General features: G+C 42.0%; 1 protein-coding gene across 4 annotated transcripts in view; it reads right to left on the reverse strand.

The window, feature by feature from the left end:
* Nucleotides 1-23,900, reverse strand: part of RBMS3 (RNA binding motif single stranded interacting protein 3) — a 919,284-nt gene that overhangs the window by 54,338 nt on the left and 841,046 nt on the right. For all 4 annotated transcript variants that reach the window (XM_031469805.2, XM_031469816.2, XM_064496809.1 and 1 more), the window contains one exon: nt 1,704-1,814. In XM_031469805.2, coding sequence (XP_031325665.2) covers nt 1,704-1,814 — 111 coding nt within the window. The remainder of the gene's footprint in view (nt 1-1,703; nt 1,815-23,900) is intronic.

Consider the following 23,900-nt stretch of genomic DNA (forward strand, 5'->3'; position numbering starts at 1 on the left):
AAGGGGAAACCCGTAGACATGAGGTGTTTCGGGCCTTCCCATGCTGTCCTGGGGTCTGCTTTGGTCAGGAAAGATCAAAGGTGCTACCGGCAATCTTTGCACGTTGCTAAATGCTGTGGAAATCCTATCTTCACATGCTACCTCCCAAATGAAAATTAGCTGTTCCACACTGCAGTGTGAAAGGTCGTCCTGGACATGACTTTGCAAAGCCTAGGTCAGAGACCTAAAGAATCATTTGTCTTGGCTGAAGCCTTCCGACACAGAAGGTGTCACCAACCACTTCCCATGGGTTCAGCCTTCGAGCTAGGTCCTTTATTTATGTTAATAAAACTTAATTTCTCTATTGAAACAAGGCGAGTCTTTCCATTAGGTGGACAGACTTTTTTTTTTCCCCTCTTAGAGCAGATGATTGAGGCCTCAGTAGACATCTCAGAAATTTCTTGAATTCTAAAAAGCGTGTGAGTCAACACATCTGTGTAGCGAGCAAGCCGTTGCTTTGAGGTAGAATTTCCAAATATATAGCTAGTGTACACAGCGTATGTAGATGTTTGGAGATGGTGAATCACAGGAGTGGTAACCATGAGACACGTAGGCATAAAGTCAGAGCAGCATCTGGTTGAAAGTTTCCCCATACATGTAATGCTCAGTACTTCACCTGGCTAGAGGGGGACATTGAGCCCATGGGCTGTTAGCTTCCGAAGGACGGACAGAAACAATAGAGCTCAATCAAGATTTGAATCTAGGCTCCCCCACTCCTAGTCTGGGGGCTCTTTCTATAGGAAAGCCGCCTCACTCAGGAGAAGGAACATTTTTTTCCCTCTGTACACCTTTAAGAAGGACAAAATCATCTGCATTAACATTTATGAGAAGTAAAAACTATGACCAGGGCTGTCACACAGGAGAATGGCTTTGACGCTTTTTCACTGTTCTCTATAGTGAAAGTTAAAATATTCCAGGTAATATTAGACATCTGTCCTCTTGACCATTTGGGGAATTGTCTTTGAATAGATTTTTGTTTAAAAAAAAAAAACAACAAAGCTTTGCCAATGATTTCAAATGCCGGTTGATAGACAAACAAGGCTGCGATGGGCATTTTTTGATATATGTTTGTTCTCTAAGGAAAAATAATGGCTAATCAAAAACATCCTGAAGTATGAAAAAATTTTAGGTACATTAGATTCCTTTCCTTTTGTGTTCCCCCCAAAATCATCTATGTTGACACATTCAAAAGGAAGATTTCAATAAGTTGATGATGTGAGGTTCTCAATTGTGGATTTTATGGATTTAAATATTGAAAGTAAATAAAAAGCCCTGTATATTAGTCATAACCAACGTTAGCCCCTCTCATGAATGACCTGAGGATGCTGTTAGCGAAAGTGCTAAACGTCTGGGGAAGGAAAACTCGGCTCAAGTGTGTTGAGTTACAAGGTCCAAAACAGATATACTCGGCGCATCGTGTTCTAAGAACCAGAAGTGACTCAGATTTAAATGCAACACAGTAGAACCTTCAGCCTCGTCAAGGCGGCTAAACGTGCCCCGGGGCTGAGAACGCGTGCAGAGGGCAGTGTTTTCACACTGGAACCTGAAAGGCGTGTTAGTCAGAGGAACAGAACCAGGTCTGCCGATCTTCCGCCGGCACGGAGAGTATCGCATCGGACTGGAGAAACCCAAGGACACCAAAGGAAACAAACTCTCTGACTCACCGTTCCTGCTGTGCCCAAAGAAAGATGGTTCATCTGTTGTGTCAGGGGGCCCATCATGTTTGCCGGCTGCATTGACATCGGGTGGTCCATCGTTGGCGTGATCACAGCACCCTACAAGCACACACAACGCCCATCAGAAAACACATCCCATAACGAAGCAGGCGTAACACACTTTGCTGTGTGTATTTAGTTTTTCACACCACATGTGCTTGCTTTTCACTGAATCATACTTGGCTAAACTGAGCCAAGTACGGTTTTTGCATCCATCCATGTCGTTTTGTGCTCATCTAAATACGTGCTTACTTTTCACTGAAAAGGCTAAATTGAGCCAAGTATGGTTTTTGCATCCATCCGTGTCATTGTGTGCCGTCTAAATACACAGCATCGGTGGCTTCCTTTCCTCTGATGGGATTTATCTGTGACGTGTCGAAATGCCTGTCATTTATAATTCCAGTACTTGGTGCAGAATGTATTGCAAGACATCATCTATATTCCTTCTCATGGTTCTAAATACAAACTTCTCTGACCGAAAAATATAAATACTATGGAAATTCACTAATTTCTCTTAATACTGGATAAGACTTTGGGCTTATGTCATTTATCCTTGATTTATACAGATAATTATCTTGATCACCTCAATACAATCTTCCAGAAAGATGTTGTTGGTCCAGATGGGTTTCTTGACTGAGTATCTTTGAAGGACATATTAAAATCAAATGTAAATGTGATAAAACTCAAAGCTACTATTTCCCATATATTTTCCTCCTAATATTTGACCTACTTCCTTTATATCTGTGCTTTTTAACACAAGACAGAAGGATACTGAAGTCTGTTAAAAGCTGGTCAAATGCAACACTGCTAAAATTGTTTACAAATGCAAACATATCAAGTGTCTCATCAGGGGATAGGAAAGGTCTACTTCGAGAATATGCTTTCGGATTGACCGTAACCATTGGGAATGCAAGAAATAATAGACATCTTCTAAAACGCCTGTCCATATACAAAGTGTCACGTGGTCTGTGAAGCACAGACCAGGCTACCTTCTCTTGCTTTTTCTCTGTCCAACTATTCTGCCTTAATTGACTCGCTCAGAGAAAGGAATGGTCTTTAAAAAAAATCTTTAAAAATTGAAAAGCAGGGTTGGATGGAATCTGTGACATTACATAATTCCAGCCCTTTATTTGGAAGATGCTAGTAAGTCAGAAGCGCCTTCTATAACAGCTCATTAAAATATATCCTGTGGTAGAAAAACGATTTCGACTCTGAATGCTGTTTTTTTCCGTAAACATTATTTTTCTCACTCGGGGACTGTTTTTTTTTTTTTTTTCCGTATCAGTAAACATTTTGAAGAAATAAAAATAAGACAGAGTCATATAGATGGCCGGGTCTCAGCACCTAAACTAATTACCTACAAGCAGATGTGTCCTCAAATGCCTTTGCTCAGGGAAGTCAGCTCCTGGCGGTTCTATGCAAATGCCCCTGTCACTCAGCCTTCCTTGTGGGATGAAGGGCAGACAGAAACCGAGCCAGGTATTTGTAAATGCTGAGTCTACAAAGCCAGCTTTGTTCTCAAAGACATTTGGACTTTGGAGCTAGCGTCAATCAGAACACATATACGTTACTTTAGAATCTGTAGTTTGCACATGCACAGAGTTGGGTGTTTGCATTGTTTGAATTTCATGACGCTTCCATAAATTGTCATGCAGCAGCTTGCTTCTTGCGTGAGAGACACGATAAAATAATACTTAATTATAATTCGGAGACAGTTTTTCCTGCCACTGCCTGCATTTAACAAAAGCATCTTTATTTTTTCCTTAAAAAAACCCAAAAACTTCACTAGCCTTATTTCAGATACTTGTACCAAACTAGCAGTAAGCACGTGATTTCTACTTAAATCGCTGTAGAATAACCTCAGTTGAGACACAGATCCTGAAGCATTTTTTTTTTCCAATCAAAAAGTGGCACTTTGACAACATTCTAATTCCTTGCAGGTGCAAGACTTCAGTCCTCATCCTGAACTTGAGACTTAAGGCTGTTTTCTTAGACTAGTTGCCCCAGGCGGTTCTGCCATACAGCTCACCTGTCGCAACCCCGGACACCGCACAATGCTAATCAGCCTGCTCTAGTCACATTGTTCATCATGAATCAGAGAGAAAGACCAAATTGTGGTTGGCGAGGATATTTCCTTTGTTGTTGTTGTTTTTTTGCAGGTGGGGAGGTAATTAGATTTGTATTTATTTTTAGTGGAAGTCCTGAGGATTGAACCCAGGACCTCGTGAATGCTAGGCACACACTCCACCCCTGAGCCATACCTTCCCCTCCAAGGAGACTTTCTTCTCAATGCCCTAGGGGTGCCCTCACTCCCCGGTGGTGCGAGACATAGACTTGAGTCTGGGGGATACTGTAAGCACATGACAGATGACTCAAAATCCACGCGTGATAAGTGTAGGAGGATTGAATGCCTGCATTTGGTGTTAATTTCGGAAGGACCGCCTGGTCCTTTAGAGAATCCTTCCACGGAAGCTTTCATGGGACTCATCGGATGACAGATGCCACAGCACAGAGTGCGGCTTCTGTGTATAAACCAGAAACCTGACGGTCAGAGGGAAGAGAGGGGAGGGAGGTGTCACAATTTGGAGTTGTAAACGGCAGCACGAGGCACGGAGCGGAAGACAACGGAAGGGAGCCATTCCTTTCCTAACCAGGCCGGTTATCGGCAAGCAAGATCCACAACAAAATAAGGATTGTTGGGGGAAGACATGTAAGGACGTGCATTCTTGTCCATGTTTAGTAAAAATGTTCCAGAAATGGAGGACTCCCACAACTTTTGAACATCATACATTTCTTAACAGTCTCAAGGGATGGGCGACATTGACCATCAGCACGTTGGCAACGGGAGACAGAAACCCCTCAGAGAAACACATTGTCCTGATGGTACCGTTACCAGGCCAACGACGGAGAGTTTGAAGTACTGGCTGTCTACAGTAAAGACCGCCGTTTGTTCATCAAAGATTACAGAGTCTCTCTTGTATCGTGTAAGGTATGAAAAGCAAGGGAAGAGAAGAAAGAAGAGAGAACCAAACAAACAAACAAACAAAAAAACCAGGGAAAGAAAACCCTGTGGCTGTTAAGGCAGCACCAGCATTGCCCTCAGCCATCATCTTGCCTCATTAAATACACCGTCGGCCCGTTCCCCTCCCGTGCATTTAAGCCGTAGACCGAGGACTGTTTTGTGACAGATGTGGCCAGCACATTAAGGGTAATTTCACTGACTCGAAATGTATAGAAATGCTGTCTGAAGGAGTTCGCTTGGCAAATGGCAAAGCCAGAGGAAACAGATTTTTCATTTTAGCATCTCCGGATGTCTGGGTTTGCTCAATGTTTAAGCTGCAAAGGAAAATACTGTAACAAGCTGTAATTCCCCTGAAAAGCACAATGCCCAAACAGCTGATGGAAATGTCTGGTCTGTTTTCGCCACGGCCTCTGCAAAACAAAGCTGTCCACGCTCAGGGGAGACAGCGGGTGGGACTGCTTTTTGCCCCAGTTTGAAAATAAACAATTTCAACGGTAATTGGGGCCAAGTTTCCAAAGATCACGGAGGTGGAGTCAACATATCCAACCTAAGGCCAATATTTGAAAAATCTTAAAGTCTAGGAGACTCCATCAATATTTTAACTTTCCAACTGAAACACAGGATCATTGGCAAACTGGGGGAGCGGGTGTGGGCTCTGGCCCATCCAGAGCACACGCAGCTGGCTGAACATCAGTATTAATCCCAGGACGTGGGCTACGGTGAGACCCACCTGTATGAACATCCCTGTGATTGTCAATATTCTAGGCCGGTACCGCTCCAAGTATGATTAAGAATGAGAATTAGAACCTCCGAGCTGCGGGCGTGGGGATCTGGTTTCTAACAAGCTCTCCAAATGGTTCTGCTGCAACCCTGAAGTTTGAGAAGTGTGCTCTGTCTACAAACTGCTGTTGTGCAAGCCAGCGTCACAAACCCTTGGTTTTATTTATAAGGTTTCTCAATGGTTTGTTTTGAACCAGTCTTCTGATAGGGCAGAAGCTTTTGTATAATAATCACATTACATCTTGTTTCAAAACACAAAGAGGTCAAGGCTGCAGTTTTGATAAGCTGAAATGAGGTGATTCTCGGAATAATTCAGGCCTCTGCCTGCTGACTTGACTTGTTTCTTTTTCATCAGTCTGTCTTGTGTGGTAGCGCACTTAAGAATCCTTGCTGCTTGGAATCTGAGGAAAATTTGAATTTGAAGTCATAGAAATGTCAAAGTAAAATGTTAAAAAAACATTGGATAATACAAGTGAAAAAAAAAAGAAACAAAACATCACCCTCTTTCTCCCTCTTGTTGTATCCAACTTTTTTTAAGGGGGGTAATTGAATATTAATTTTTTAATGGAGGCACTGGGGATTGAACCCAGGACCTGGTGCACGCTAAGCACGCGCTCGAAGCTCCTCCCTCTTGTATCTAGATGCCTCAGGTAAAAATGTCCGCAGCCCACATTGTACTCCCTTCCCACAGTGACTTACGCAAAACCACAGGACTTGGCAGTAATCATTCAACACGACTTTAAAAAAATGTGGTTTAAGGTCATCTGTCTCTCGCTCATCTGTGTTTTTTCTGCTTCTGTTTTTCGTATTTCTAGAACAAATATCTAGTTGAGTTCGAGTGCACCAGACTATTTCGAGCACACATGAAGTGCAGAGAATGATACGTGCTTACAAGTAAACTGGCTCATGTAAAGGGGTTTCCGATAGCAGCGATGATCTCATCATACGAATGGCAGGAAGGTATTTCACGTCACTTGGGAACCAGCTCTCCAAGCGCAGTGTCGTCCCGTGTTAGTGTCCGACATTCCACGTGGTACCTCCAGAGATGTTGCATCTTTTTTCATTTCTTGATGTTTCGTTTTGTTTTCTTTGGTTTGCAAGGGGTGCTTGGTGAGATTTAAGATGCGCTGCCGTGGGGAGAGGGAAAAAGGATGCGGACAGAGTCCCCCATCCTCGGAAACACTCATTAGTTCTCAAATACCTCGATGAATTTCCAACCTGGAGAGGGCGGTCTGTCTTCAAAACTATGTAATACATGTTTGAAACCCAGAGAGCTGAGTCAAAGCTGGTAGATGTGGCTTCCACCCCGGAAGCATTTTGGAATGACCTCTGACCACCGCTGGGCGTTGGGAGAACGCTGAGGACTCCACATTAGCCCCTACCCATCCTTTCCTTCACTGTTCTCTGCTTGCTTCTTTGACTATACCTTCCGAGAGGGCCAGGGTGATCTTGACACGCTTTTTGTAACCCCTCCAAGTAGGAATTACATGCAGCAGATAACTCAAAACGGTGTTTGTGAATTCCTTGTCTATATCCGTGCAGCTAATTGTTCAGTAAAATTGAAAACGGCTAACATCCCCCAACACTTAGCAACAGTTGGCACCGAGAGGCAATTCTGCAGTGTCTGGAAGGGACACTCGGCAGAGCCCGGACACACTTGCAGTTGTTGAACTGGGGAAGGGATGCCCCGACACCTAGTGCCATTGATGTAGCTGGACATCCCGCAACACACAGGACAGCTCCCCACGACGAGGGCTTATCCAGCCCCAAAAGCATGAGTGCTGGGGCTTAGAATTCCTGGGCTATACAAATGCATATTCCTCAGTTCCATTTACACAGAATGAGAAAGGTTTGAAATTGCAGTGATTAGAGAACAGAACAAAGCACCCATCCACTCTGCTCCCTTCAGCTGACGGCAGCCCTGAGCTCATACGCTGAGATTACATTTATGAGATAAAGCAGTTTCTTAAAGACCTGACTTCTAAATCGATTGCCCCCATCCTGTAATTGGAGTAACGAAAGGAAGGAAGACCATTATGTGACTTTATATTATGTGACTTTATGTTGCTTATCTGATTATTTTTGGATTCAACTCGTATTTCTGTTTATTTTCAAAATACAGCTAACGAGGGCTTGGCTTCTCTTCCTGACGTTTAGACAAATTCGATTCAATTGATATATTTGGATGACTACTCAGAGGGGTGCAGCTGTGGGTTGAAGGCTCGGTATTTAGAAGAAGGGCATTTTCTGTTGTGATGTGGTTCACTTAGAAGACTTGTGTACACAGGCTACTTAATGAGAGAATATTTATTAACTGTAGAAATAGAGGGGGGTGTTTCTCACACTCGTATAAACGTCTTAAATTTCACGTTGCTGTTTAATTCAGTTGCCATTCATTGGCAGTGTCTTTTAAAAAAAATGTATGTGATGTGAAAAGGCACTAACGCCAAATTCATTTTAACCATGGAGTTTCCCTGAAAAGAATCCTAATTATATACCATTGCCTATTCACCTGTGAATGATGGTTTCAATTATTGGTTAAGTACCTATTTATACAATAGTGTCATTTTGAATGAGAACTTAAAGTCAATATGTCACGTTGAAGTATTTCTCCCCAAAACGGGTACATAGATAATAATATTCTCAACAGTGCTTTACTGACTCCTTTAGAGCTCCGTGCTTACAACTGAAGGAATTTGTTTAGCGGTGACTTTGCATATTTTTTAACAAGCTTCTTCAGAATTCGAATAGAGCAAAACGGCTTTTCGATATGTTACATCCTGGAGGGAGCGTTGATGGTTTGAAGCCTCGGGGACCCAACGATCCAGGGGTTTTGTTGACTTGCCGGCACTGGAACAATTAGTTCTTTTGTCGTTAAATTCATACACTTGGTGCAAACTGTAAAAGGAATTTATTAGGCATATTTTTTCCCTTGCATAGAGAATCATAGTGGCCAAGCCAGTGGAAATGTGAAGTGTGCAGAGAAGGGTCCTCAGAGAGTTGCAGAATGGCTTTTATAAGCCTCGCATCCCAGCCAGGTAACCGAGGTGCGGCTCTCAGCTGGGGGGTCTGCCACCCACAGAGCTGTGTGCGGTCACACCCCGTGTGGAGGGGGGGGCGGCCGATGGGATGGCTTCATGTTGTGCGGGGAGGCTGGTGGTGCCGCCCAAGCCCCTTGTCCGTATCCTGCAGGGCTCCTGTAGGAGATGGCTTCCTCATGCAGGTGGACTGCACAGCCCCACCATGAGTTTAAAGAGATGTGAGAAATGAGTGAAAGAATAAAAAATACTAAAGACTGTTAAGCCATGGTACTCATCAAATGAATGGGTTAATCACATTATAAGTTCACCATCTTCCCTCCTTTTTTTTTTTCCTGTTAATTTTTGCATTTTATTTTATTTTTTGAATGGAGGGACTGGGGACTGAACCCAGGACCTTGTGCATGCTAGTCATGCGCTCTACCACTGAGCCATAACCGCCCCACCTTTCCTACTTTTTAGGAACTGAGAAAACCCCTGGTATCTACTCATCAAATACCGTAGATAACAGAAAGCTCCATCAGACACATGGAGACAGCTCCTACCCATTTCCCTGCCTTAACAAAACTCCAACATGCACGTATCACTTTAAGGATGAGCAGAGCCAAGTTCCTTTCATTTTTGTTCCCAGAGGGGAGATAAAGGAACCCGTGTTAAACGCTCTTCCCTACCCAAGTACAGCTTCGATTGCATTTTTACAGTGGAGTTAGCATCTTGAAAAATATGATTGTGGAAGTGTCACATGTTTAGGATGCTGGCACTGGTAAACCCGTGGCTGCTGTCAGGGAAGGTGTTGGAGGATTGTTAGGGTGGGTAGGATGGCTCAATGGTCGGATCAGAAGAGCTTCCATTCCTGCTTGTCCTGTCTAGATTGAATGGCCTTCCTACCCATTTCCACGTGATCTCTCCAAAAGAAGGCTCCTGTGGGGCCACCTTCCACCCTGGGATACATGCTCCATCGAGAGCCCATGCCTTCCAATTTACCCTCCTGGTCCAGTCCCCCTAGACCGTCCACAGGAAGCCTCTGCTCCACCACACAGACTTACTCATCCTTCTCTGACCTGTCTTGCCCTCTCATCCTTGGTGTCTTTGCCCGCTGTGCTGGGCATCACCCGGCTTTGCACGTACGCCCTAAGATTCCTACCAGATGCTCCGTTCTAGGAACACGTCCTGTGTCTGACCCAGGCTGTTGGTCATTCGCTCCTCCCTTGTCTCTTAACTCGTGGCACGCACCCGATCACAGTTGTACTTTAATCTCCCCTGGACTCTGAGTTCACTGTGCCACTCATGATGCTTTGTTTTCTAAAGCTTTCCCAGCCTAGCACAGTGTCTGTCGTGAAATGGGCCATCATGGCGCTGAACCGCATGAGTGAACGGTACTTGCTTCTCGGCGCCAGGGCTCCCATGACTTTAAAGAGACGCAAACGTAACAGCAGCCCCACGTTCACACCGGGCAAGAGGGTCCCACCGAAATAAGGAAAACGCTCTCTTGAGGTGACAACAGGATGGTCTTAAAAAATCCATTCATTCACTTGCTCTGCCTTCCTTGAAAAGTGCCCGTGTCTGACCACGGCCAGCTGGACACTGTCTGTGTCATTTACTGTGAGAATTCCCAGGCTTCTGATGCTAAGAGCCGCTCACTGCCCAAGGAGCTCTAGGGTTGGGGTCCTCTGCCTGGTTTCCATTTTATAGAAGAATTTCGGGTACCCGATCAGATGCAGCAAAATTTCCTTTATATATCATGGCCACACGTGTGGTGTAAGCTTTTTTTTTTTTTTTTTTTTTTTTTTTAAATTAGGGCTTTCCCATGCCACAAACTGTTTTAGTGGCCATATATCTCCCTAAGATTGTTGTCAAACCTGGCCACGTGGTAAGAAAAGAAACGCTTTATTCACTTGCATAGCAGTCACTTTGTATACCTCCAAGGAGATTGTCACCGTACAGAAGGTTTAAAATGCACATCAGAAGCACTGTTCCAGGCCAGTCTTCTTCCAAACGAGTGAGGCAAACAGGATTCCCCGGGGATGTCTGAATATGCAGGGGCCGCATCTTGTGTTTGGTAAAATGCTTGTCTCGCCTTCGCCTAGCACTCAGGGCTGTGAGCTGACAGAGCAGCCCCCAAGCCCTGCCGCAAATCCCTTTTTAAAGTCTTGTAGGATCCTATTGGTGAAAGGGCCTGGCAGTCACGTCTTAAACCGCAGGGACGGTCAGAAAGAAACGCTGCCTGTTCTCTTGCTTATGACCGCTGTTTATTGCACAGATTGCCTAAACACATCACGAGGCACCTTGAAGCTGGCTCCAACGAGAAAAGCTCCTATTCCTTGACCTGCAGTTTGTTACAAAAGGTGCTTTACTGTGGGGTCCCCCAGAGGACGTTTCTGGATGTTTGCTCCTTGAAGACATTTTTAGAAGTTTGCCTGGTTAAAGTCGGCAACTCAGCTAGACCTAAGGTGCAGGTGTGAAGTCATGACCTTGTTGAGAAACGAATTCAGTCCCTTTGCAGTAGACTTCCTCTTAGCACCGTGGTCACTAGCACATCTCAGCCTCAGGAGATACCCCAGTGATGAAATGTTTTGTAACCTAATGCTGATAGAAAATACATCGTTGTGAGGTGGCTATATCCTAAGGTGGAAAGTTACATGGTAGCATGCAGCCAAGATATATTCTGAGGCCTGCGAGATGTCAATGAACGTACACAGAGTTGTCCAGGAGATGAGATGAAAGTCAGCTTTATGTTTCTATTCATCAGTGTTCTATTTTTTTAATAGAATCTGTGCACTCAGATTTTATTGCCATTTCTCCCTATCAGGAAGTGTGACTTCTTCTCGGTTCACTAGAATGATGTAAAGCTTTCCAGTGCCTTGCTCCCCACAGTGGGAGGACCAGACAGTGTCATCTGGGAGCTTCCTAGAGAATCTCCGGCCCAGCCCTGCTGAGTCAGAACCTGCAGTCCCGTAAGACGAGGCGAGCCCCATTCCCGGTCAGGCCCCAGAAGCTTTGCTCTCTGGTTTTATGTCTGCGGTGGCTCTTGAGTGAATTTCCTGTTGCATCGCTTCTCAAGAGATTCTTGGTGTCTTTCTTATTTTCTTTTTCTTTCTGTTACTCTGGTTTTTTTTTTTTTTAAATGATTTTATTTTAGGGGGAGATAATTAGGTATATTTTAATGGAGGCACCAGGGATGGAACCCAGGACCTTGTGCACACTGAGCACGCGCCCTACCACTGAGCTCTCCCCTCCCCTCCTGCATGTTTCTGAATCATTCTGTTGATTCCCTTTTCTGTTCCTGTTTGAGGACCAAGCAGCTTCAAATAGTCTTTATAACATTAACATGGCTCCCACAAGGATGTTATAACCACCAACAGCCAGTAATAAGTAGTTCAGTTCCTCAGCAATCTCCATAGGGTTTCTGCCTTTATCCATAAAATCTCATTTACGAAAAAAATATCCTTTTATTTCCTATGACACATTTTCATGGCAACCCTCAAACTGAAACCTCCGTTCTTTCCAAATAATATCTTGTTCACTGACGAGTTTGAAATGGCTATTACGGTGTTAAGGCGGTGTTAGAAGTAAAATTCCAAACTATTAGGGACGTTAGGCTCTTAGGAAAAATCAGTCAAAAGTGCCAAAGTTGGTTTCAAAATGAAAGTTCTTAGAAGTTCTTTGTTGTCTTGGCCTTTTTTTTTTTTTTTTTTCTGAAGTCCTAACCAAAATTTCCAACTGTTCACTGAACCTAGAATCTCAAGTACCTGAAAACCACCATGACCCATTTGACCTTTTTCTTTCTCTCTCTGTCCTCGGAGTATATGCTTTCTGCTCTGAGTCTGGGAATAGTATGTAAAATCCGAGGCCAACCTTGCCGCCTTCTCCTTCATCCTACATCACTGTCTGACTGGTGTCCGTCATGACTAGTGCCCCATCATGAATGTCTCCAGACCCTCTCTCGCCCTCCCGGGGCCAGCAGCTCAGTGACCCCTCATTAAGATGAATGCAGGTCTTCCCCCATCAGCCATGGCTGGAGATGTTGACTTGTTTGTTTTGGTTTTTTCATTTCTTCTGTTTATTTTTATTTTTAATATTCTCTCTGCATCTTATTAGTTCCCCCACCAAGTGAATCCTGCCTTTTTATCAAAAAATTGAAAAAAAAAAAAAAGACCCTCCATTTCCTAGACTGTAATATATATACATACATGACTTGTGTTAACCAGAAGCACCTTCAAAAGACTTGGCCTTAGATTCTGCAGGCACCTCGGAATGGGAAGTCAGCAGGGCACGAGGCATCTCTTTTGCTGGGCAGGTGGCAGCCGATATAGCCTGATGTCATGCTTTCTAGCAACGTGATTTTGGGGGTTAGAGGCAGTAGCGCCCCTTTTTGGTCATGTAACAAAAGATCTAGACCTTTATTATCTGCTAATAGCATTTATTTGTTATCAGATTAATCTGTTGTCAAGATTTTTCTGTCTATAGCAACTTTATTTATGAAACAAAAATAGATGCTAGTTTCATTGTTTCTAATATATTCTAGAAAGGAGATGGGGTGAGAAATTAAACTAGTATCAGTCTTTTAAAAAATAGTTTACACTAAGATTAAAAACAATTTCCTACTTCGTGAAGAAAAACAAGTATGACTTTATATCTTCTAACTTGTACTCAAATTTTCAAGCGTTTATCATCACATGGCCTTGATGATACACCGTTTTTATATTACTTTTGGAAACTTCTGTTAAAAAATACCATGGGGCTGCAAAGACGTGAAAATAAACTCATTGCAAAAATGCTCCTTCGGACTTTTTGACCACCAGCTAAAAAGTAAACTATTGCATTCAAGCTATTCAAGAGAGAATCTTCAGAAGCAGTTTTTCCTTCTGGACCTTCTCCCACCTTTTTAAATCTTTTGTTTTGTTTTTAGCACGCCTTCCTTTCCCGTAGATTCTATGTACGACAGGCCGGGAAATGAAGGTTCAGCAAAACCAGGCAATTTGACTACTCGGGGGTTTTCAACCTACACTTTTCCTTTATTTCACGCAAGAGCAGGCCCGAAGCCATCTGCCTGCCGAAAGCCCCACCCGTGATTCCCCTTGGGGAGGCTGGACCCCCGCCTCATCGTTAAAAGGCAATCTTCAAAGGGACGTTGTTTTTGCTGCTTCCCGCTGCGACAGATGTTTCGTATCATCTACCTCCACATGCTAGCCCATCCGTAAGGGTCTGCCCGCCGCCTCCCTGCAGCCAGCTGTGGAAATAACTCCAGTGTCATCTGCGGGGAGCACGCATTCCATCCTGGTGACCTCACCAAAGACCACATCCGAGAGCAGGAAAAACAAACAGCCCTGGTAACTTCCTTCAGAACATGTCCAGGGCAGGAGATAGGCCAGCTCTACCACACAAGAGCCCTTTACAAAGGACGCAACCAAAGAGACGCAGGCTTACGGGAAGCACTCAGATGTCACCAGGCTAGCCAGTTGCGAATCCCTAGATTCAGGAATAGTGAAGCGAGAGCATCTGTGGGCATGATTCAGCTGAGGACATCTGGTTGACTCAGAACCACTGCAGTCAGCTGGGGGACATACCAGTCCATCGTTTCTTCTCTTTGATTGTATCAAGTTCCCGCGAGGAAATGTTTATACCGCCAGCCCATCCAGCTCTTTGAAATACTGTGAAAAGACTTGCGCATATTTCTTAAATGGATAGACAGTTCACTTCAGTTGCTCTGTGGTAGAATTATACCCTGATACTAGAATATATTTTAGGAACAAACAATTAATACGCTTTTTAAGTACTCTGTCTTGGCTTGCTTGAAATTGACAGAGGACACCTTTTAGTAGCAAGGATCGCATTACGTCCCAATATTTAGGGACCTGCTTAATTTATAGCTTATATACCCAAATGTCGGCAGTGTTAGAGCCTGAATAACTTTTTCAGAAAATGCTATTTTATTTTATTTAACACCTTTATTGTGGTTTGATTCCGGTACAATAAACCACACATATTTCAGGTGTGCACTGTGATGACTTTTGATTCATGTCCACACCCATGAAACCACCACCACAATCAAGATGTACCTAACATTTCCATCACTCCCCAAGAGGTGCAGTTTTCAAATTCCCAGTTTATCCCTTCCTACTCCCTTCCCTCCTTGGTAACCATAAGTTCGTTCTCTGTGTCTGTGAGTCTGTTCCTGTTTTGTAGATAATTTCGCTTGTGTCCCTTTTTTAGATTCCACGTATAAGTGATATCGTATGGTATTTTTCTTTCTCTTTCTAGCTTACTTCACTTAGAATGATGATCTCCAGGACTATCCATGGGGCTCAAATGGCATTATTTTATTCTGTTTTATGGCTCAGTAGTATTCCATTGTATAAAATATACCACAGCTTCTTTATCCAGTCATCTGTCAATGGACATTTGGGCTGTTTCCATGTCTTGGCTGTTGTAAATAGTGCTGCTATGAACATTGGGGTGCAGGTGTCTTTTTGAATTATATTTTTCTCTAGATATATGCTTGATCATATGACAAGTCTATTTTTAGTTTTTTAAGGAATCCTCCATAGTGACTGCACCAATTTACATTCCCCTCAACAATGTAGGAGGGTTCCCTTTTCTCCACACCCTCTCCAGCAGTTATCATTTGTGGACTTTTTAATGATGGCCATTCTGACTTGTATGAGGTGATATCTCACTGTGGTTTTGATTTGCATTTCTCTGATAATTAGTGATGTTGAGCATCTTTTCATGTGCTTGTTGGCCATTCGTTTGTCTTCTTTGGAGAGATGTCGTTTTAGGTCTTTTGCCCACTTTTTGATTGGGTTGCTTGGTTTTTTTGATATTAAGATGTATAAGCTGTTTGTGTATTTTGGAAATTAGTCCCTCATCGATCACACCATTTGCAAGTATTTTCTCCCATCCTGTAGGTTGTCTTTTCATTTTGTTGATGGTATCTTTAGCTGTGCAAAGGCTTTTAAGTTTAATTAGATCCTGTTTGTTTATTTTTGCTTTTATTTCTGTTACTCCAGGAGCTGTTTCAAAAAATATATTGCTGTGGTTTATGTCCAAGAGTGTTCTGCCTATGTTTTGCTCTAGGAGTTTTATAGTATCTGGTCTTACATTTAAGTCTTTAATCCATTTTGAGTTTATCTTTGTATATGGTGTTAGAGAATGTTCCAATTTCAGTCTTTTACAGGTAGCTGTCCAGTTTCCCCAGCACCACTTACTGAAGAGACTGTCTTTTCTCCATTGTATATTCTTGCCTCCTTTGTTGTAGATTAATTGACCATAAGTGCGTGGGTTTATTTCTGGACTTTCTATCCTGTTCCGTTGAGCTATGTGTCTGTTTTTGTGCCAGTACCATACTGCTTTGATTACTGTAGTTTTGTAGTAGACTCTGAAGACAGGAAGCATGATTCTCCCAGCTCCGTTCTTCTTTTTCAGGATTGTCTTGGCTATTCAGGGTCTTTTATGTTTCCATATAAATTTTAACATTTTTTGTTCTAGCTCTGTGAAAAATGTCATTGGTAATTTGATAGGGGTTGCACTGAATCTGTACATTGCCTTGGGTAGTATGGCCATTTTAAGAATATTGATTCTTCCAATCCAAGAACATGGTGTATCTTTCCATTTGTTTATGTCATCTTCAATTTCTTCTTTTTTTTAATTGAAGTATAGTCAGTTACAATGTGTCCATTTCTCATGTATAACACAATTTCCCAGTCATGCATATACATATATGTACTTGTTTCATATTCTTTTTCATTAAAGGTTATTATAAGATGTTGAATATAGTTCCCTGAGCTATACAGAAGAAATTAGTTTTTTAATCCATTTTTATATATAGTGGTTAACATTTACAACTCTCAAACTCCCAAATTAATCCCTTCACACCCCTTTTCCCCGATAATCATACAACTGTTTACTGTGTCTGACAGTCTGTTTGTTTTGTAGATTATTTCATTAATATCCTCTTTTTTCTTTTTTTTTTTAACGTTCCACAGATGAGTGATATCATATGGTATTTTTCTTTCTCTTTCTGACTTACTTCACTTAGAATGATGATCTCCAGATCCATCCATGTTGCTGCAAATGGCATTATTTTATTGTTTTTTTAAATCACTGAGTAGTATTCCATTGTATAAATATATCACAACTTCTTTATCCAGTCATCTGTCGATGGACATTTAGGATGTTTCCATATCTTGGCTATTGTAAATAGTGCTGCTATGAACATTGGGGTATATGTATCTTTTTGAATTAGAGTTCCTTCTGGATATATGCCCAGGAGTGGAATTATTGGATCATATCGTAAGACTAAAAAACTTTTAGTTTTTTGAGGAATCTCCATACTGTTTTCCATAGTGGCTGCACCAAATTACATTCCCACCAGCAGTGTGGGAGGGTTCCTTTTTCTTCACAGCCTCTCCAGCATTTATTGTTTGTGGACTTTTGAATCATGGCCATTCTGATTGGTGAGAGGTGATACCTCATTGAAGTTTTAATTTGCATTTCTCTGATAATTAGTGATACTGAGCATTTTTTCACGTGCCTATTGGCCATTTGTATGTCTTCACTGGAGAATTGCTTACTTAGGTCTTCTGCCCATTTTTTGATTGGGTTGTTATTTTTTTTTTTTTATTGTGTGAGCTGTTTATATATTCTGGAAATTAAACTTTTGTCAGTTGCACCATTTGCAGATATTTTCTCTCGCTTTGTTGGTTGTTCTTTTGTTTTCCTTATGGTTTCCTTTGCTGTGCAAAAGCTTTTAAGTCTAATTAGGTCCTGTTAATTTTTGCTTTTATTTCCACTGCCTGGGGAGGCTGCCCTGGGAGAACATGGCTGAGATGTATGTCAGAGAGTGTTCTGCCTGTTTTCTTTGAGGAAGTTTATAGTGTCTTGTCTGATATTTAAGTCTTTAGGCCATTTTGAGTTTATTTCTGTGTATGGAGTGAGGGAGTGTTCTAACTAAATTAATTTACATGCTTCTGTCCAGTTTTCCCAATATCTCTTGCTGAAGAGACTGTCTTTTCTCCATTGTATATTCTTGCCTCCTTTATCGAAGATTAGTTGAACTGACAGTAGATCTGTGGATTTATTTCTGTGTTCTCTCTTCTGTTCCGTTGATCCATATGTCTAGTTTTGTGTCAGTACCATGCTGTTTTGATCACTGTAGCTCTGTAGTATTGTCTGAAGTCTTGGAGGGTTATTGCTCTAGCTTTGTTCTTTTTCTTCAGTATTGCTTTAGCAATTCTGGGTCTTTTGTGATTCCATATAAACTTTAGGATTATTTATTCTAGTTATGTGAAAAAATGTAATGGGTAATCTGATCACATTGAATCTGTAGATTGCCTTGGGCAGGATGGCCATTTTAACAATATTGATTCTTCCAATCCAAGAATGTGGGATAGCTTTCCATTCCTTTAAGTCATCTTTAATTTCCTTACTCAGTGTTTTGTCGTTCTCTGTGTGTAAGTCTTTCACCTCCCTGGTAAGATTTATTCTTAAGTTTGCTTTATTTGTTTTGGATGAGATTTTAAATGGGATCATTTCTTTACTTCCCTTTTCTGATATTTCATGGTTAGTGTAAAGAAATGCAACTGATTTCTGTATGTTAATCTTGTATCCTGCTACCTTGCCAAATATTTTTTTATCAGTATCTAGTGGTATCTAGTATCTAGTAGTTTTTGTATGTATCTTTTAGGGTTTTCTATGTATAGTATCATGTCATCTGCATATAGTGACAATTTTTACCTCTTCTCTTGCAATTTGGATCCCTCTTCTTTTTCTTGCTTGAATTCTGTGGCTAGGAATTTCAAAACTATGTTGAATAGAAGTGGTGAGAGTGAGCACCCTTGTCTTGTTCCAGATTTTAATAAGAAGGCCTTCAGTTTTTCACTGTTGAGTATTATGCTGGCTGTGGGTTTGTCATAAATAGCTTTATTATGTTGAGATATGTTCCCCCTATACCTCCTTTGGTAAGAGTTTTTATCATATATGGGTGTTGAATTTTATAAAATGCTTTTTCTTCATCTATTGAGATGATCATGTGATTTTTGTCCTTTTTTTTGTGGATGTGGTGTGTCACACTGACTGATTTGCATATGTTGAATCATCTCTGTGTCCCTGGGATGAATCCAACTTGATCATGGTGTATGATCTTTTTTATGTGCTGTTGGATTCTGTTTGCTAATATTTTGTTGAGGAGTTTTGCCTCTATGTTCGAAAATGATATTGGCCTGTAATTCTCTTTTTTGGGAGTGCCTTTGTGTGGCTTTGGTATCAGGGTGATGATGGAGTCATAGAATGAGTGTGGGAGTACTCCCTCCTTTTCAGTCTTTTGACAGAGTTTGAGAAGGATCAGTATGAGTTCTTTGTGTGTTTGGTAGAATTCCCCTGTGAAGCCGTCTGGTCCTGGACTTTTGTTTGTGGGAGGTTTTTTATTGCTCGTTCTGTTTCATTTCTAGTGATCAGTCTGTTCAAGTGGTCTATTCCTTCTTGATTCAGTCTTGGCGGACTGTGTTTCCGGAAATTTGTCCATTTTTTTCTGTGCTGTGCAATTTGTTTCCATATGGTTGTTCATAGAGTTCTCTTACCATTTTTTGTATTGCTGTGGTATTGGTTATGTTCTCTCCATTTTCTCTTCTTATTTTGTATATTTGTGTTCTCTTTTCTCCTTGGTGAGCCTGGCCAGAAGTTTGTCAATTTTGTTTACCCTTCCAAGAAATCAGCTCTTGGTTTAGTCAATTTTTTCCCATTTTTTTATCTCTATTTTTTAAAATTTCCTTCCTGATCTTCATTATTTCCTTCCTTCTGCTGACTGTAGGTTTTTGGTTTGCTCTTCTTTTTCTCATTCCTTTAGGTGATAGGTTAGATTGTTTACTTGAGGTTGTTCTTGTATTTTGAGGAAGGTGTGTATCACTATGAACTCCCCTCTTAGGACTACTTTTGCTGCATCCCATAGATGTTGTGTGGTTGTGTTTTCATTGTCGTTTGTCTCAAAGTATTTTTAAATTTTTTATTTGATATCATTGTTGACCCATTGGTTTTTTAGTAGCACGTTTAGTCTCCGTGCTGTCATTTTTCACTCCTTTGTTTTCCTGTGATTGATTTCTAGTTTCATGCCATTGTGGTCAGAAAAGATGCTTGAAATAATTTCTATCCTCCTAAATTTGTTGAGGCTTCTTTTGTGCCTTAGTGTGTGGTCTATCCTAGAGAATGTTCCATGAGCACTTGAAAAGAATGTACATTCTAGTTTGGGGGGATGTAATGTCCTAAAAATATCAACCAAGTCCAAGTGTTGTATTGTGTCACTTAATATTTCTGTTGCCTTATTGATTTTCCATCTGAAAGATCCATCCAGTGATAATGGGGTGTTCAAGTGTCCTACTGTGATTGTGTTCTCATCAGTTTCCCCCTTTATGTCTGTTACTATTTGCTTTATGTCTTAAGGTGCTCCTGTCTTCTTGCTTCTCTCTCCCACCTTTAATGATTTTGTTGTCCTGTTTTACATCTTCTATTGAGCTCATTGTAGTTATCTTGCTTCCAATTACAGTTTTCTCATTTCTATAGCATCCTACTTTTTTTTCTATTTAGAGTAGACCTTTCAGTATTTCTTTGAGGATAGGTTTAGTATTGCTTAATTCTTATAGTTTTTGCTTGTCTGTGAAATTCTCTCTCCTTCTATTCTAAAGGATAATCTTGCCTGACAGAGTATCCTAGATTGCAGCTTTTTCTCATTTAGGACTTTGTATGTATCTTGCCCCTGCCAATGTTTGTGCTGAGAAATCAGCTGAGAGCCTTATGGGGGTTCCCTTGTAACTAACTCTGTGTTTTTCTCTTGCTGCCTTTAGAATCATTTCTTTATCTTTAACCTTGGCCATCTTAATTATAATGTCTTGGTGTAGGTCTATTTGGGTTCTTCTTGTTTGGGACCGTCTGTTCTTCCTTTACTTGGATATCTGATTCCTTCTTTAGGTTTGGGAAGTTTTCAGTCATGATTTCTTCAAATACACTTTCAATCCCCTTAACTCTTTTTTCTCCTTCAGGGACCCCTATTACGCATAGATTGGCATGCTTTATATTATCCCATAGGTCCCTTATGTTGCTTTCACTGGTTTTCCCTTGCTTTTCTGTCGGCTGTTTTGGTTGGGCGACTTCCGTTACCCTGTCTTCTAACTCACTTATTCATTCCTCTGCATTGTCTAATCTGCTTTGACTGCCTTTGCTCAGCTTTTATCTGAGCTGTTAAGTTTTCTGTTTTTAATTGGCTCCTCTTTATAGTTTCTATTTCCTTTTTATAGTATTCTGAATGCTTATTTATATAGTCTCTTATTTCCTTCAGTGCCTTTCTGAAGGCATGATCTAGTAGACTCTTGAGGTCTATTTGATTGGTTGGTCTTTCAGGGGACTTGTCTTGTTCTTTTAATTGGGAGTAGTCCCTCTGCTTCTTCATTTCACTTTTATCTCTCTGGCACTTTGCATTATGGAGTATCAGTAATCTACTGTGGTCCTGAAGGGCTTTTTAAAAATTTTTTAAGAGGATGTGTTCTTGGTAGACTGTTAGCATCGAATTTGTCCCGAGGTCTGTTTTTAGTATGGAGGGTTGCCACATCTTTCTACCCTGTATGTTGGCTGTTTTCCTTCTGACTGGGGGTGTGGTCGGTGTGGTCGTGATCTGAGCCTGCTCTGGTTGTTGAGGGGGGCCTCCTTTTTGTTCTGTGATTATCACAGCCCTGACCAGGCCATGTGTGCTCCCCTTTTGTTGGAACAGGGGCTTCCAGACCTGCTTCTGAGCTGCGGTGCATGGTCGGTGGGGTTGGAGGGCTTCAAGTGCTGTTTGTTGATGCTCCTCTGGTCCCCCCTTTAGCCGCGGGGATGTCAGTGCTCTGCTCTGGTGTCTCCCAGGTTCTCTACCCTCAGAGCTACGAGTGCACATCTGCCAACATCTGGGTCACACACTTTGATCGTGGTGAGCTGTCGGGTCAGAGAGGTTCCCAGCGCTGCTTCTGCCTAGGGTAAGCAGGTCTGCTGAAAAAGATGCTCCTGCACTTGCCCCCCGCTGTGTGCCAGAACTTGTGTGTCCGCTCCTTTGCTCCTTGCTCATTTGTCTTAGAGGCGCAGGTCCAGAAGGGCACCCGTGGAGCAAATTGGTCCCCTCTGCCTGGGGAGTCGTGCACCAGTGAATACGGTGGCCTGGCTGAGCCCTGCCTCTCTCCTTGCAAGAATATGCCAGTGATCGTGCTGGGGCCCCGTGGGGACAAAGGCTATGGCACCCCTCCCCCAGCACCCACCAGCAGTGTCGCTTTTTTTTCTGGGGGACCCAGGCCATTCTGTTCTATACATACTCCCAGCCATGGCGCACAGTGCACTCCAGCCCCCCGCGGCTGCCTCTGTGCTGTCGGCCCCAGCCTTTCGCCCGGGTCAGGCAGCCAGTCCCAGCCCACTCCTGCTGGCTCGTGTCTAGGGCTGGGGGTCGCAGGGACTTGTGCCCATTTCTCTCAGTTCTGTCGGCCGAGCTGCTGCTCGGCACAGATCCGAGCCTCGGAAGTTCCCCATCCATCCCTGCTGAGCTCTCCGTTGGAGAGGGGGCATCCCAGTGTAAGAGCGCTGTTCTTCCTTTGCGCTCCCTCCCCGAGGCTCAGATCCTGCACTCATTTCCTTTTTCTTCTTTTATTTTGCTCTACCAGAATTTGTGATGAGTTTTGTTTTTTGAAGAAGGTGATGTCCTTGTCCTGTCAAAGTTCAGCAGGTGTTCTGAGTGAAAGGGCGGGCCCATGGGTGTCTCTCTTGGTGTATTCGTAGGAGAGGGTGAGCTGAGAGCATCCTTCTACTCTGCCATCTTGGCACCCTCGACCCATCTTCAATTTCTTTCACCAGTTTCTTATAGTTTTCGGAGCGCAGGTCTTTTGCCTCCTTGGGTAGGTTCATTCCTAGGTATTTTATTCTTTTTGGTGTGATGGTGGACGGTACTGTTTCCTTAATTTCTTTTTTTGCTGTTTTGTTTTTAGTGTAATCCTGCAACTTTATCAAATTTCATTGAGTTCTAGTAGTTTTCTGTTAGTTTCTTTAGGGTTTTCTATGTATAGTATCATGTCATCTGAAAACAGTGACAATTTTACTTCTTCATTTCCAATTTGGATTCCTTTCATTTCCCTTTCTTCTCTGATTGCTAGGGCTAGGACTTCCAAAACTATGTTGAATAAAAGAGGTGAGAATGAGCATCCTTGTCATGTTCCTGTTGTTAGAGGAAATGCTTTCAGCTTTTCCCCGTTAAGTATGATGTTAGCTGTGGGTTTGTCACATATGGCCTGCATTCTATTGAAGTATGTTCTGTCTACTCCCGCTTTCTGGAGAGTTTTCATCATAAATGGATGTTGAATTTTATCAAAAGCTTTATCTGAATCTATTGAGATGATCATATGGTTTTTATTCTTCAGTTTGTTAATGTGGTGTATCACATTGATCGATTTGCACATACTGAAAAATCCTTGCATCCTTGGGATAAATCCCACTTGATCACGGTGTGTGATCCTTCTAATGCATTGTCGGAGCCAATTTGCTAATATTTTGTTGAGGATTTTTGCATCTATATTGATAAGTGGCATTAGCCTGTAATTTTGGGTTTTTGTGATATCCTTGTCTGGTTTAGGTATCAGGGTGATGACGGCCTCATAGAATGAGTTTGGAAGTGTTCCTTCCTCTGCAGTTTTTTGGAACAGTTTCAGAAGGATAGGTGTTAACTATTCCCTAAATGTTTGGTAGAATTCCCCTGTGAAGCCATCTGGTCCTGAACTTTGGTTTGTTGGGAGTTTTTAAATTACTGATTCAATTTCAGTTCTTGTAACTAGTCTATTTCATATTGTCTATTTCTTCCTGGTTCAGTCTTGGCAAACTGTACCTTTCTAAGAGATTGTCCGTTTCTTCTACGTTGTCCTTTTTTGCTCATAGTAGCCTCTGATGATCCCTGTATTTCTCTGGTGTCAGCTGTAACTTCTCCTTTCTCATTGCTGATTTTATTAATTTGAGCCTTTTCCTCTTGTTAAGTCTGAACTAAAGGTTTATCAGTTTTGTTTATCTTTTCAGAGAAGCAGCTTTTAGTTTCATTGATCTTTTCTATTATTTTTTAGTCTCTACTTCATTTATGTCTGCTCTAATCTTTATGATTTCTTTTCTTCTACTAACTTTGGGTTTTGTTCTTCTTTCTCCAGCTGCTTTTGGTGTAAGGTTAGGTTGTTTACTTGAGATATTTTTTTGTTTCCCAAGGTAGGCTTGTATGGCTATAAACTTCCCTCTGAGAACTGCTCTTCCTGTGTCCCCGAGGTT

Source organism: Camelus dromedarius, chromosome 17 (assembly GCF_036321535.1).
Source record: "Camelus dromedarius isolate mCamDro1 chromosome 17, mCamDro1.pat, whole genome shotgun sequence".
Classification (NCBI taxonomy): Eukaryota; Metazoa; Chordata; class Mammalia; order Artiodactyla; family Camelidae; genus Camelus; species Camelus dromedarius.